The sequence below is a fragment of the Apaloderma vittatum genome, unplaced genomic scaffold (assembly GCF_000703405.1).
Source record: "Apaloderma vittatum isolate BGI_N311 unplaced genomic scaffold, ASM70340v1 scaffold8530, whole genome shotgun sequence".
Classification (NCBI taxonomy): domain Eukaryota; kingdom Metazoa; phylum Chordata; class Aves; order Trogoniformes; family Trogonidae; genus Apaloderma; species Apaloderma vittatum.
Genome location: NW_009692809.1, coordinates 25763 through 42186, shown reverse-complemented (window position 1 = coordinate 42186; position 16424 = coordinate 25763). Strand labels below are relative to the sequence as shown.

General features: G+C 38.4%; 1 protein-coding gene across 1 annotated transcript in view; it reads right to left on the bottom strand.

Annotated features, from left to right (window-relative positions):
* The window catches only part of DCLK2 (doublecortin-like kinase 2), a gene marked incomplete at its 5' end in the record, with an annotated part of 38691 nt that overhangs the window by 12499 nt on the left and 9768 nt on the right, over positions 1–16424 (bottom strand). The window contains 5 exons of the mRNA XM_009869268.1: positions 98–244; positions 1895–2014; positions 5695–5752; positions 10970–11078; positions 12046–12118. Coding sequence (XP_009867570.1) covers positions 98–244; positions 1895–2014; positions 5695–5752; positions 10970–11078; positions 12046–12118 — 507 coding nt within the window. The remainder of the gene's footprint in view (positions 1–97; positions 245–1894; positions 2015–5694; positions 5753–10969; positions 11079–12045; positions 12119–16424) is intronic.

The following is a 16424-nucleotide window of genomic DNA, read 5'->3' as shown; positions in this document are numbered from 1 at the left end:
CTGCTGTTCTTTGTTGAGCTCCTTGACCTTTATATACAAGAATTTGCATTAATGAGAACAAAGTAAGAGAAAATATTAGGAAATAAATGGGACGTACCAGGAGATTTTCTGGCTTGATGTCTCTGTGCACAATGCTGAGACTATGAAGGTACCTGAGCGCACTGGCTAGGTTGTAGACCATTGCACTCCCATCTCGCTCTGTGTATTTCGTAGAAGAAGTGATAGCATCAAATAAATCTCCTCCCTAAAGTAATGAAAAGATAAGAGATCACTGCAGGAACAATAATTAAGATGCTATTTCATAAAAAATGCCACACAAAATCTTCCTTTGCAAAAGGCATGCCCAAATGCCTGTTAAACAGTTCTTCTGGTGTCTGAGTTTGGGCAAATCACAGCTCTTCTCTGTCTCCACTTCATTCTGCTGATCTTTGATCACTCATTTGTATCACCCCCAAGTACAGGCATATAGTTGCCCTTTTCTTCATCACATCAATAAAATATCTTTACATAGCACAAACCAGCCCTGATTTGAGTAAAGCCTCAAGTAATATAAATTAGCCCAATAATAAAAAGCTTAACATAACAAATATTCAGCAATTGTCATGAGATGCAATTTGGAATTTCTGTAGATATTGCAGAAATATCAGATAAATATAGCTGAAGAGGACAAACAACATGATCTTTTCCAACCTAAATGATTCTATGATGCACCAAAGCGCAGAACCTACAGGTGACTTCTTCTGAAAGTGCCGCTTGTGCAGTTTCTGATTAGGGATGCCCTATTCCTTCTGAAATACATAACATGTAAGCAAGTTACTGGTGCCATTTCCAGTCATTGCAACAAATTTTACGTAGGTGTCTCTATGATGGTTCCCTGGGATACATCTGTAGGAGCGATCTGTCTGGGCTGGAGGTGGCATTCCAAGCATTTCAGTATATGTGGAAGAGAAGCAGCAATTCAGGAAATATAGGCCAAGATAGTGGTGTATTAAAATATATAAAAAATCCACCAGTGTCTTAAAACTAAAAAAAGTCTCTACTATGTAAAAATAACTTCTAGAAAGGAAGAGAAATGGGTAGGCTACAGAAATTATAAATTCAACAACTACAGACTTTAGATGTTTGCCAGGCTGGCAGCCATTCTGGATGGGACTCTTGAATCTAACAATGCTTCAGATAGAAATAACAAGTGATGACGATGATACATATTATTTGTATCTGATATGCCAATCAAGTTGATGTGCAGTGTTGCTGTTTATGTACAGAAAACAGGCGAGAGTGCGTAACTAAAACATGACACAACTTGTGTATTTGGTTCAGAAGGTGACAGCAAAGTCAAGATTTTTTTGTTTGGTTTTCTCTGTACAGGTATGAAAGCAGCGTATGTTTTCTGATGAATTGGAAATACGGTGAATAAATGTTTGATATAAGAAAAACGTCTTTTTTTCTGAGTTTTAATTCTGCTGGAACATAAAGTAGTTTAAACTAGTTTAAAATAGTTTAAACTATTTGTTGTATCTATTGTTTACTAAGACAAATCATTAAAAAGAGTTTGTTTCTTTAATGCAAATTATTAAAAATGTAGGTGTTCTGTCAATAAATACATATCACTATTACCCCCATATATTGTAAACATGATATAAAAAACGCTACCCACTTCTCTCTAGACTACACACACCACAAAATTACCCCAAATTTGTGTAGTGAAATTACAACTGAAGAGACATAAATTCCATTAATTGATAGACAAGAACATTTGCCTAATTAAAAATGGAGGTTGCCACTGAAATCTTACCTCATTATGTCTCCCTACATCTTAATGTTACTAGATTCTTCTCAGATTTCACACCAACCCAGAGAATTTGGGAAAAAAAACAAGTTTCCTTAGTCTTACCTTGACCAGCTCCATCACCAGATAGAGTTCTGCTGGGGTGTCCATTTCCTCTATAAGCATAATGATATTTGGATGCTTCACTCGCCGCAGAATAGACACTTCATTTTCGATCAGGTGTTCCTGTTCAGAAAAGAGGATGGAAGTTTATCTGAATAGACATGAAATTGCCAATTCACTTTTCCTTTGATGAGCTGACCACTGATCAGTGAGCACCTGGTTTGCTCTTTAATTTATATAGCAGAGGGTTATAGTCAGATGCTGGACTTTAACTTGTATTTTAGCCTAACTGTACTTCATCATTGACCAAATTTAATTGAAAACACCGTATTAAAAACAACATAACCAGCAAGAAGTCTCTGAAAAAAGACCCCAAAACAGGACAGCAATTCAGGAAGTGCAGATTATATTATTATGTGGGTATTATGAGGTGAAATTAAGTTCAGAAACCCCTGACCGTGAGCTGGATCACTGTAACCTGCAATGTTCTTGATCCTCTCCAGCCTCCACCTCTCATTTAGCATAGGTTACTTGAGGACAGATTACCTAGGATTTATGTTCAAGGACTTTATTTTTTTTTTTTTAAAGTTGTGGGTTATATACAGGAAAAATACTATAAGTACTTTGGTTATGGATTTCAGTTAATTTTATACGTATGTTCAGATTTACAATCTGCAAAATACGTAACACCTCAGTTAAGTTATTGTGGCTCCAACAGTTTAACAGCACACAGACTGGGTTTAATTTTCCTTTCCCCATACTTCCAAGGAAGTAATGGGTTTCAAGAATAAATTAGTTTCAGAACATTTTGCTTTCTAGAACATCTTTGCACATGGTTAACACCGGAAAGCAAAGATAATTACATGCCCCGTTCATGTTTTGCATTTTCCTTCATAAATACAGGAACACAGATATTTAGGTTTGCTGCAAAATAAGTTAACAATGCTTGCATAAAACACTGCTTTCCTTAAACTTTGGCAGATAACAAATCATGTCACTGGACTTGGAACTTATTCATGTTTAATGCACCGATTAGTAGCATGCACTTCATGCATTTGTGAGCAGAGCACTAGAAGGAGATGTGATCCACTGTGCGTAGGCAGTGATTGAAGATCTTACGCTACTTCACCTTCTATTTCCGGGGTTATTTACGGATGCATTGTGGTTTTGCCAAAGCTTTATGTGGCTATGTAACTCGGTAACCACATGCCATCTGCGCATCTCATTTTGTGAGAGTACGGGTGCGGCATAAATGGGCTAAACAGTCACACCTTTGAAATTCAGTTTGCAAGAGCATCAATTGTCATTCTGAACAAACATAAGTCTGCTCCAAGCAAAGTGCTCTGGAGAAAAAAAAAAAAAACACACAACAAAACAAACACAAAAAAAACATGAAGCAATTTTGTTAAACACAATGCTGAATCTCATCAATAGACAGAAGTGAACAGCCACAGCATATTAAGCCTTATGGATCGAAGCCTGTAAATTCAAAACTAGCATTAAGAGTCCAAGCAAAACTAGAATCTTATTATAGCTTTTTCTCCCTAACGAACACGTAACATAGTAAATTAATTACATCCATTAATTATGACTAAAGTGCAATAGCTCTACTTGTGCTTTCATTGTTTCACTTGACTAAATTGTTAATTGCTTTAAACAAACCTCAGGCATAAGTAAAGTTTATTTAAAATAATAATTTTTATTTTTAAAGTCTCCAAAATGTTGTTGAGCTACTTTTTCTGTACCTGTTCTCAAAATGCTGAACATGTAGTTAGTTATTTTCAAGCACCTCACTGTTTTTTCTATATTTTTCATGTAAAAAAATAATAATTCTCTAAATTATAATAACATTCTCCTAGATAGTGCAGCATATATTTCAGTCTACATTAACAGTTTATTTACAGAGAAATTATTGTACGATTAACATTTAAGATTCTTGCAGAAAATAGGTAGGTCAATTGGGTTCAAGTTTTCTGACATCCAAAATAAACTGCTAGAGAGCAGTGAGCAACATACAAGTCATGCATACTTGGGCCAGATGGGTGTTTTTAATGCAGGACTTACGACAGCATGTGAAACAAAGTGAGGAGGGAATAAGCTGTAGCAAAATTTAATTATTTTCTTTGTTGGAGTTCTTCCTGGACATTTCTTACCTACCAGGTGAAAAGATCGTCATAACAACAGTCAGGCTCTGCTTGAATGTACTCATCCATAGCTATACAGACACAGGGCCTTTCAAACCAGACGAGTATGTATCCATGGGTTGATATTTTTTAATTTCTTTGTTTAAAAGCAGTGAGAACAATAAATAGAAAATATGTTTAAACACTACTGTATGAAATGGATTGTCTGCTACAATTTATGATACCTAAGCAGCTGACTCAGGTTAAAAGCCATCTAAAGTTGCAAGCTGTACACATCACCCAGAAGTTTTCTTTTGCAGCCAAACACGCTGGGTCGCTCTTCCCTCAGCTGACGAAAAGGCAGTATTTTAATCTCCAAAAGGCAATTCTAGCACTTTCTCTTGTGCTTATACATTTTTAAGACTCCCTTCTAAATCCCCCCTTCAATAACCCTAGAGTGACGGGGAGGCAGGAGCACTCATCTCCTAGCATGTAATACACAATTTAAAATCTGCATAGATAAAAGATTTCTGTTTGAGGACCTCTACTTAAAGCAAGCCATCACAGCAGGCAATGCATTAGTGTACGGCAGTAAGACAGCTCCTGACCACACACAGACTTGCTACATCTTCCCACAAGGTCACATTCGGTGTTTGGAGCTCTGAATTAAACTTTAAAGCAGTTACTCTAAGTAACTGACAGAACATGCACCTTTGAATTAAAACCCTGACTTGTTTGCAAAGTTACCTCCAGAATCATTCCTGTGCAACCATTTACATAAAAATGAGGTGTTTGCTTCAAAAATTCCATCTTTTCAGTCAGCCTGGAAAGAATGTCGTATCTCCTTCTCTAAGAGGCTTTATTCCAAAATTTGATAGATAATTAATACTGTGCCCTCAGTGTTCTTTTACCTAACCTTACACTATGATTCATAAGTTCCTCAAGAGCACTTTGTTTTTAAGGTATTGCAAGGCAATGAAACTACGGGTGTTTTATTTGTTATCTATTTCAACATTTAGTCTACGTTCTTGCCTCTAGGTTGGGGTTTTTTCTTTAAGATCTCTGTACTTGGGAGGAAGGTGAAGAAGAGGTCTGACACACTCAGCTATTTATTTCAATTATGTAATATGCAGTTCTGCTGAAGAGATAATTTTGCATTTATTTCTTTTTTGAGCCTGAATTAAAAAGACAGTTTAAGGACGTCTTTTGCTAAGAGATCTTTGTTATACAGGATGGTGAAACTACATTAATAGAAAGAAATGGCTGCAAAAATTTCTTTCCAAATCCATGGTCTGTATATAAAAAGAGCATGTATATCCATAAAAAGATAAAAAATAAGTGGCAGAGAGGGACAGGAATTATATAAATATACATGTAGCTCCAAATTTCCTCTCTCACATTTTACAGATAAAATTCTTTCTAATTTATTTTGGACACATATTAGCATTTTCTTTGTTAGTCCAATAAAACAGTCGACAAATTGTTTGGGTTTTAGTCTGTTATCTAGTAGACTAACATTTTCTACTTTTATTATTCACTTTTTGGATACATTATCATCCTGTTAAATAGATATTCTGAAAGCAGTCAGAAACCCAAACACACCCACCATTTATGACTAATGAGCAGCTGCTAGTGCTTTTTCTGCTATTTCTCTTATACATGCAAACTGTCGTACGCTACCTTTCCACAGCATTTAGCCTTGTCTATGATCTTCAGTGCAAACTCCTTTCCTGTGGATCTAGCAAGAAAAAAAATCAGAAACTGGTCAAATTGTGGCATTATCTGTAAGAATATACATCATCATAACAGACTGCATTGACCCATGGATGTTGCTGACAGAAAATTCACAGAATGGGCTTGATTTTGTTGGGTTGGTTTTTTTTTTTTGTTTCCTCAGCAGTGCTGGTGCCTGCTGTTTCCCTGACTACCACAACCTCGCTCACTTTGTCTATTAATCCTGGGTTCCAGTTGCAATTTTTTCTTCTGTGACCTGGCACAATTCTCTGTTATTTCTTTAATGCAATATCCAAAATTTGTCTTGAACCTTCCACTTCACTTTGTTCAACTGGTAGGCTTTAAAGATAAAATAATGCACATTTATGTGTAAGTGAGCAGAAGAAATATTGATACCCTAGTGGAAAAATTCCAATAGGATTCAGCAGAGCTAAAATCTCATAGTTCATTACAAACTAGTCTACAAACCCACAGAATTAAGCATTAATTTTCATCTGCTATATTTCAATCTTTCTTTTTTTAAGTATTCTGTGGAATTCTATAGCACTCATCTCAAGTCCTATGACATTAAGAGGGCAGTTATATATGAAGTAAAAAGGATTACTGTTTTCAGCAAATACTCTCACAGAAAGGAGCTCTTGTTTGCCTTTTGTCTCTTTAAGCAATAAAAATCCCTGTTTCTCCAGAAAGGGAGAAAACGAAAGTAAAAAGTAAGACAAATAAATTATCTTTCTTTAAACATATAATAATTACTACTTACATTAACAATTAATTAAAAATCACAAGAAAATGCCATAAGACCTTGTTGCTACTATTTTGGGTTGTGTCAATAGCTACAGACTCCAGCGTGCATCTGAAGGCCACTGGCACGTTTGGTAAAAAACACTGGAGGCAGTTACAAAAAAGCAGATGTCAGGCATGTTTTTAAACTTCCAAGTTAATTTTCACTATGCTTTTGGCATTAGGTACAACTAGTGCCTTACAAAAAAGGAGCTGGATTAATGTCTCGCATTCAATTTATCCATTACTGAAAAAATGCAGTAGAAAAATCTCGGCTCCAAAAGTGCAGCTGTATCTGTCAGGTTGTCATAGTTACAACCTGATCTGGTCTTTAGATAAAAGTGTTATCTAAATGGTATCAGTGAAATGCCATCTTCTTATACGATAGACCTGACGTAAGATCTATTATGAATGCAGTGTGTAATTCAGAAGCACAATTTGTGCGTTATACTAAATTAAGTGCATTATCTGAAAGCTTGCCAACAACTGATCCGCAAAACCCACCTGGTAAACCTTTGGCACTTTGCTGTGCAGAAAGAGGAGCTAACATTCACAATGCCAATTCATCAGCCAACTTCAGATCCTTCTTGCAAATGTCCTTCACTATAGCACCTAAAAAAACCCCCTGGATATCATCCATAATTTGTGCACTAATACCACTGCCTACCATACACCAGTATTGTCTAACAGGTTTCTGATATTCTGTCTAGCTGTCAGTGTCCATCTGTTGACTCATGTCTTTATATACAGACATATAGGCCACCTTTTGAAAAGAGACCATCTTACTCTTCTGTAGAACAGCTGGTATAGTAGGATCCTGGCTCCACGACTAAGGCTTCTAAGCACAACATTATTAGAAACTAAGCATAATAATTAACAGGAATTAAAAGACAAGCATTTATAGTCGTCATTTCCTCTCTCATTGCTATTATTAGCAACTATTGTGGTATATATACTTTATATAAAATTCATGTAATAATGCTTCACTAAATACTAAGATGGGATCATATGCAAAACTAGATTGTTAAGTCTAATTTTGCCTTTTTTTTTTCCCCAAATAATTGAAAGGTGGTATACAGATCATGTTTTGAAACCCAGGTGACTTACCAGCCCTGTCTCATTTTCCATGGAACTTAAATGATTTCCAAAATGCACAGTTAATATTCCTGAAAACAATAAATCTTATGCTCTTAACCCGCTATCTTTCATGAATGTTGTTCACTCTGTGGATAACAATTATATGCAGCCAATTTTGGGGAGCATGGAAAAACACTATGAAGCATCATTCGTTTGGTGCCTGCAGCAAAACTTTGGGGGTTTAGATCATGGAAGAGCTTTTAAAAATCAAGGTACGCTGGCCTTGACAGGATCCACCTATTGTGATGTGGAAAATGCATCTTTAGTAGTAAAGCTGGTGGGGCTGATGGAGAGTGCTTTAAACTGGAACTGATGGGGGATTTTGCCACCAAGAGAAAGGCAGTAGGAAGGCCAAGGGTCAGTATGGCATTGCCCAAGGGTGGCAACACCAGCGGGAACAGTTACATTGGTCCCGGGAGCACGGAGGGCTCAGGAGCACATCTGAAACACTTGCACACTGACACACACAGTATGAGAAACAAATAGGAAGTGTTGCTCAGCTCTCAGAACCACGCTGTCATTGGTATTAGTAATACTTCATGGACTCTCCTAAGAGGACAGGCTAAGAGAGTCGGGACTGTTCAGTCTGGAGAAGGCTCCAGTGAAACCTTACAGCAGCCTTCCAGTACCTCAGTGGCGCCTACAAAAAAGCTGGGGAGGGACCGTTTACAAGGGCATGTAGCGGCAATGGTTTTAAACTAGAGCAGGGTAAATTTAGATTAGGCATTAGGAAGTTCTTCACTACGAGGGTGGTAAGACACTGGAACAGGGGAACTGTAGATACCTCATCCCTGGAAGTCTTCAAGGCCAGGCTGGATGAGGCTTTGAGCAACATGATCTAGTGGAAGGGGTCTCAGTTGGAACTAGATGATCTTTAAGGTCCCTTCCAACCCAAACCATTCTATGACTCTACAGCTGGAGTGCTAGGACGGAGAGCCACAAGCTGTTCAAGAGGAACAGGCAGGGCAGGCAAGGTGGAGGTGTCACACGACATGTAAAGGAGCAGTTTGGTTGTACAGCCCTTAGTTAGTGGTGATGTAGTTGAGAGCCTCTGGGTGAGGAGGATGGAAAGCAAGAGATGTTGTAGTGGGTGTCTACTACCGATCACCCAGCCAGGATGTTAGCACTGATGAGTTATTCTATAGGCAGTTAGGATAAATTTCTGGATCAGTAGTCCTTGTCCTTATGGGAGTTTTCAACTTCCCAGACATCAACTGCGAATATCACACTACTTTGACAAGCAGGTCTTGGAAATTCTTGGAGTTTGTAGGAGATACCTTCTTGCTACAGGTATTCAGTGAGCCAACTAGGAAAGATGCCCCCCAAGACTTGCTATTTGTGAAGAGGGGACTTGTGGGGCACGCGATGGTAGGTGTCTGTCTTGGCCAGAGTAATCACAAAATGGTTGACTTTAAAATTTAAAAAGCAGAGTTGTTATGCTGGCTTTCAAGAAAAAAAATCTTTAAGCTATTCACAGAGCTATTTACCAGAGTACCCTAGGAATCTGCTTTTGAGTCCATGATTGCTGGTCAGTCTTTAAGAACCACTTTTTAGAAGCACAGGAGCAGGCTATCCCACTGTGTCATAAATCAAGCAAGCAGGGCAGAAGATCAGCCTGGCAGAAGAGGGAACTCCTCATGGAGCACAACAGGAAAAATAAATTACCATCTCCAGAACTAAGGTCAGGCTTAAATAAAACCAGCAGATGAGGATCAAATAATAGAAACTGTTTCTATAACTTTATGGGTTTTAGACATTGGCTGAATTTGCCCAGTATTTGTGTACAAGCTGGAGATGCCTCATAATATTTAAGAAGCTGACATAACTGTGTCTGATGAAGATAGCAGAAGGTGATTCTAAAACATACACTGAAAAAGTGACAGTCAAATCATCTGTTACGTTTGCACTAGCAGCGAAGCGTGACACAAAGCTTGCAGAGAAAGAGCCGTAACACAGCACAGGTCTGTAAAGGTATCCTGTCTACCCCATGGAAAATGAGGCACAAGAATATAGAAGGGTTGATTTGAAAAGTCTCCAGCTACTCACTGCAGTACCTCACAGAAGAAGCAAGCACAAGGGAGTCAGTAGCACAGGCTAATAGCCACAAACTGCATGCCTTTACGAATACTTTGCCCAGAGTATACTGAAAGCTGTGAAAAATCACTTAAGCAGCAGGCAGTAGGGATACTATAGCAGCAGAACTGCTGAGGCAGAAGGTGTGTCTCTCAAAGACTGTGGAGATGCCACATACAATTTCCTGCTATCCACAACAGTCTGTTGTGTGAGGGGATTTCTTGAAGAAGATTTGTGGGGTTTCCTTAAGAGCTGCCATTAGAATCACAGAATCATAGAATGTGTTGGGCTGGAAGGGACCTTTAAAGGTCATCTAGTCCAAGTCCCCTGCAGTGAGCAGGGACATCTTTAATTAGATCCAGTTGCACAGAGCTACACTCAGCCTGACCTTGAATGTTTCTAGGGATGGAGCCTCCACCAACTCTCTGGGCAACCTGTGCCTGTTCTCACACCTTCATAACGAAGAACTTCTTCCTAGATCTACCCTGCTCCAGTTTAAAACCATTACGCCTTGTCCTACTGCTACACTCCCTGATAAGCAGTCCCCCTCCAGCTTTCCCGTAGGTCCCACTCAGGTACTGGAAGGCTGCTGTAAGGTCTTCCTGAAGCCTTCTCTTCTCCAGGCTGAACAGCCTCAACTCTCTCAGCCTGTCCTTGTACGAGAGGTGTTCCAGCCCTCTGATCATCTCTGTGGCCTCCTCTGGACTTGCTCCAACAGGTCCATTTCCTTCCTCCTTTGAGAGCTCCAGAGCTGAACACAGTACTCCAGGAGAGGTCCCACCAGAGCAGAGGGGCAGAGACACCTCTCTCAACCTGCTGGCCGTGCTTCTTCTGATGCAGCCCAGGATGCGATTGGCCTTCGGGGCTGCAAGCGCGCATTGTTGGCTCACGTCTAACTTCTTGTCCACCAGTATCCCCAAAGTCCTTCTCCCCAGGGCTGCTGTCTGCATCATCCCCCAGTCTGTACTGATACTGAGGACTGCCCGACCCAGGTGCAGGAAGGTGAAATCTCCTTTGGGTAAAAAGCCATGTTCTTCTGCTTGTATCCCTTTGCTGGAATAATACATAGGAAGGTCTGGGTGTTCTGCTATGCCTAGTTCTGCTTAAGTGTAGGCATATTTTTGCAACTGGTCTTTACTTTCATCTCATTACATTTTCTATGAAATTATACTAATGTCGGGGGCTTTATTCAGTAAAACAAACAGCAGTACTGAACAGTTGCCCTGCTTACCGTTCTACGCACTCCTTTACAACAGCAAAATTGCCATCACCGATCACCTTCCCCACTTTATACTTCTCAAGAATGGTAGATGACCCTAAGCACTTGTTTCCATTCAGACCTGAAAAAAAGTAAGGTCAATAATGCAAGCTGAAGAGAAGTGTCAGCAGGATGTAATATATCCCCAGTGGGTAACCACAGACACAAAACAGTCACAAACACAAAGCAAAACTTATGAACAAGCTGTTTTCTTCACAGCCTATTCCCTTGTTTTTATCTCAAATGTAAGAAAGAACAAGACTAATTAAGAGGTGTCTGACTTTTTAGAACACAAACCAAATAACACTGTGTTTTTGTGTGGACGTATTCTGAAAGTAATGAATGCAGTCAGAAATCCTAAATCTAAATATTTTCGAACTCAAACCACTTTTTTTGAAGTATCTTTTTTTGCAAAAATGCAAATAACACTCATCTACAACATATGTAAAGGAAGCAAAAGTTTTATCTGCTCATTTCCTTCAAGTTCTCTTTAGCTGCTGCTGAAACATCCAAAATGCAAATAAGTTTGATAGCTGCTTATTTCAGTACTTTTAAATTTTAAAAAAGACTTCAAAAAGGAAGTTTCAAAATAATAACCCCCTCATCCCAATCAACATTGCTTAAAATATATAAGGAATGAAAGGTTAAGTTCAGCTGAATTTAGTTGGTGGGCAAGCGGTTCTACCTGAAGTACAATGTGCTGCTTTGAAGAAGGCTCCAGTTCCAATCCAGCCACAAACGCATTTTTACTTCTACTCTGCAGAGCATGTTTAAAATCACTCAAATTCCTAATAGTAACTACTGCAGAGCAGGGTCCACTAATACGTTACCAAGTGAGAAAAATTAAAATAAAATATGTTTCCTAGCTTTACTGCCTTGACGTAGAAAACGCACTAACATTTTTTTCCAAGATAAGTTTTTCGACAAGGTATCAGACATCTTGGAACAAAACATGACTTGGAGTCATCAAAAACCATTTAAAACTGCTAATTCAACTGTCACTGCAACAAAAGTTTTGCAAGGATTGTTAGCAATTATTGGTGTCTTACCTTCAGGACTCTGGCAATGGAGTGATTCAGGAACACCATTCACATTGGACGAAGATCCACCATGTGGAGAGATCTACAGAAATGCATAAAGAATTAGTACTTCTGACGGTAAAGTGATAACAAGAAGGAGCCAGATAAAAGACCCAGCAAAGTTAAAAAAAACCCCACAAACAAACTCAAGGTAAAACCACCTATACAGAGTCACTTTACTTTTCTACTCCCTTCTCATTTTTATTCTTGCTTTCTCAGTGTTGATCACTACATTGTTGTCGCTTGCATTAATTTAAGATTCAGCTCTGATACTCCTGTTTAGATAAGTAGTTGAACAGATTCCAGTAAACAGCAAAGAAAATGCACCAAGTTCCACCCAAACACTACAAAGCCAGCATGTGTGGAGGCGATGTTCCCTCCTCATTCTACACAAGACCATTACAATATACTCTGTGTACATTTTCATGTAAGCCAGACAGCCACCTCCGGGCAACTCTTTGGTGGCCAGTGCAGCAAGCACGTGGTTCTTGTGCTGTAGTCTAAAACACCTCTTCCTAACCAGCACTGTCTGAGGTTTCCCTAACTGAACTCTGTCAACATATGTTCTCGTTCGATTAGCAGTGAAGCATACCAGGAAGGTAATGCAGAACTGCTTGCATGGCCCTACCAGTTTTCATTTTAAGACACTTTTGGCATAGGTGGCTGGGTACACCTACGACAAATTTGCAGGGTAATCTAGCAGGCTATATTTTAGGTTACTATGGATGTGAAGATTTATGACATCTACAAGCATTTCAAGTCAGATGTCTGATACAAATCCAGACACAGAGACAGTTTTAGTAATAGTGACAGTGTGTAGAAAACAAATATCTAATCTAAAAAATATCAGTTTATTCTGAAGGTTGAAGAAAACTACTTTTTGCTGCACTAACAACTTAATTGGTACTTGATCTGAACCTTTACAATTCCACTTGCACTCAGCCTGTCATACTGCCCAGGGACATATATGACAAATGTTTTTTATTTTAAAAAGTGGTAGAGGCATATGAATGAATGCCACGAATAGTAAAAGTTACTGGATGTGTTCTATGTACCACTGTTTTATAAGTTCTTCCATTCCAGTTAAGTATACGGATGCTCTATGAAGTTGAAATATAATTTAGATATTTCCCCTTCTCTATGTAGCGTTTCTTGCTGTTCTGTGGAGTTCTATATCTTGTTTTCTTCATGGGCTATTATAGTAGTTCTCATCACTCACCACATAACGGATTAAAATGCTTCTCTGCCTTAAGCTCAGTGTCTGTTGAAATGGCTTTGCATGACACCAGGAATGCAAATGCTGCATTTTCCATTTTAGCTGACATTGTCTGGTTACACTGCTGAATATTTTAAATCATTAAGACTATTGTCAATGAAAGAACTGAACTGACAGATAGGGATATTGTCTAAAGGCTCATGAAATGCTAATGAATGCTTAAGTTTCTAGTGGCAGCTAAGCTGTCAAATCAGCTAAGGGTACAGTAACAAGAAGCTGTACAACTTAATTTTACAAAGCCTCTAAAACAATCATGTTTACTAGTATACGGCATAGAACTAACATCAAACAGCAACCAGTCAGCTACTACTGTGCTCCTTGCTAATAACTTAAAAACAGGCTACGTTAATGCTGCTGAGTTATCTATTTATTTAAAAAGTATCAGGAACAAATATCAGTATTTGGGTTAAACGACATTTGTGCAAAATCATGAGTCAGACTCTAAACCATTCAGTCACATTTTCTTCAAGCATGAAGGGGAGATAACAGAATAGTTATACTGCAAAGTATTAGTCATTAGCCAAAAATATTAGTAATCTATTTGGAGTTTTCAGTGATTTGACAATACATGGGAATTTCTAGGCCACATTTCCAACTTCCTTTATCCCTGTAATCAGGTCAGAGCATGACTGAGCACATTCCTTCTTTCCACACTATTTACAAGGAAATAAACAGCAACAGGGAATAAAGCTAAAAGGAATACAAAAAGGAAAAAATTATATCTAATGTTGCTCTTGTGGCTTTGGTGCTAGCTCAGAACCTAAACCAGTAGGTTTAATCTTAACTCTACCATTAATTTGCCTCATGGCTCTAGACAGAAGGCTGAACTTGCTCTACATCAGAAACTGCCTGTTATTTGGGTGCTGTAGGTTCTCAGCAGCAAAAGCAGATTAGTCTTTCCCCTGTCAGAGCACAGTAGAAATAAACTCTTGAGGTGTCTGCAAGGTGCTTGACTAGTCAGAAGAGGTGGGGAGGAGGTAGGAATTGACAATAAGTGACATGGAATAAAGTGAATTATTACTAGTTTTCTAATCATTTAAGTACCCACTGGTATGCATTATTTAGAATATATTGTACAGCTGGTAACCCAACAGCTGCAGGTAACTTGAAGGTGAGGTAAAGATTTTGCATGTGCAAGCAGACTTGACTGCTTATGGGCCATTCTTGAAGTAGCGAGAAGTGAAAAGGATGTATGTTGCTTTGATACTATGCTAGTGAACATGGATGGCATCTACTATCACAACACATTTTGCCACAATTCCTCCTCCCGTATTCTAGTCCACAGAGCACTACTGCTGTCCTCCAGTACTGTACCCCTAACACATGGTAACTTCAAGGTACACAGGTCTTAAATTCACCCTCTCACCTATACATGTATATCCTAGAAATCTCAGATCTGAGGCAGAATTTGATTCTTTGTTTTTAAAAGCTTACAGAGTAATTAAGAGCAGCCATGGCTATTGAGCCCTCAAAAAAAATAATTGCCTCTGAATGTGAATACTACTGGCCAAAACCATCCTAGGCTGACAGTCACTTCTGCTGCATTTAAACATTATGCAATACAGAATATAGTAACTATTGCTTTTACTTCCCTCAAGTTGCCTCCCTGAAGGTAATTTGTGTATCAATAGCAAATCCAAAGCTAAACGCACATACAACATAGTTGTTAGAGATATGAGAATATCTTGGTGAACACACAGTTCTCAAAACTAGTTGTGTATTATTTTACAGATGCTGTAAAACAGTTACAAAAGGTACTGAGCTGGAAAAAACTCTGCCCAATTAGTTTTCTTCACATGCTGATCTATTTTCTGTGGAATAACCATTTTTCCAGGTTCACAAAAACATCTGAACACATTTCTCCATATTTTATATTATTTTATGTAGACTGACTGTGACTTAAGTCACCAGGTTTATCAATATGACATGATTTTTTTGAGAAACACTCACATTAGATCTGTCACATCCATAAGCTTAACACACCTACTTTAGTACCCAATGTGCTTATTACATCTCAATATAATAACTAAAGAACAGGTATTTAGCAGTCTTCCTTTCACTCCCACCAATATACAATCCATTAAAAATTCTATTTTACACTTTGTACTGTAAAATTTTAAGTTTTTATTTTTATTATCTGAAGTATCCGGTGTGCCAAAGACCTGCATCCTGCCAGATACTGGCTTTCTACTTCTAGGTTAATAAGAAATTGAAAGCACATTAAAAAAGAAACAAACAAACAAAACCCAGAAAAGCATTTAAACCATCATAGAGTCCAAGAGCATGAACTGAGTATGCAAATGTAAGGTGACATAATAAGCAGGGAGGGACTGGCCCAATGGCCCAAGATTCCCCTAAAATCTGGATCAGAGCATAAGCCAGTGATTTAGGAATGAAAAAGTAACAGCTTGACAGTTAGTTTAATCAAGCTACATCTACTGTTCCAGTAGCAAAGATTTTTAAAAAGCTTTCAAGTCAAAAATGTTACCATATACCTAAAAAAAAAAGTAAACATAGTACTCCTAACTAATACTTAAATGCTGCTAGTAACTCAACTATACCAAGAAGCTACTTGTAACTATGCAACAGCCAAATAGAATGTAGTGATTTTTGCTACCATTAATGTCAAACATTTTGTTGCACTGCTGTGGAAGCACTCAACAGTCACATAAAGACCTACCCTTTTTCTAAAGAGATTGAGTTGCATCACATCACGTAAAGCATTTAAGCAAACTGATGGCACCAGTGAATGGACTTAAGACCTCAGTTCCCCTACCAGCACACATTAGCCAACTCTCACCCACCGTATGAGCAAGAAGGATGACGAACTGTGAATTCAGAGGCAGTAGTTAAGGAATTCCTCTAAGGACTGCTATTGCACACGTGTCACTAGGTTGGATAATTGCACGTAAATATTCTTAACAGGTAACTGCTAAAAGCAGCACATGTGTACAAAACTGAAGAGATTAAAACCTTGATGAAGATAGTCACTAATCCTTCAAATCACTTAAGCACATGTTTAGCTTTAAGTACATTAACATCCTCAGTGAAGTAAAAGGGACTACTCAACAGC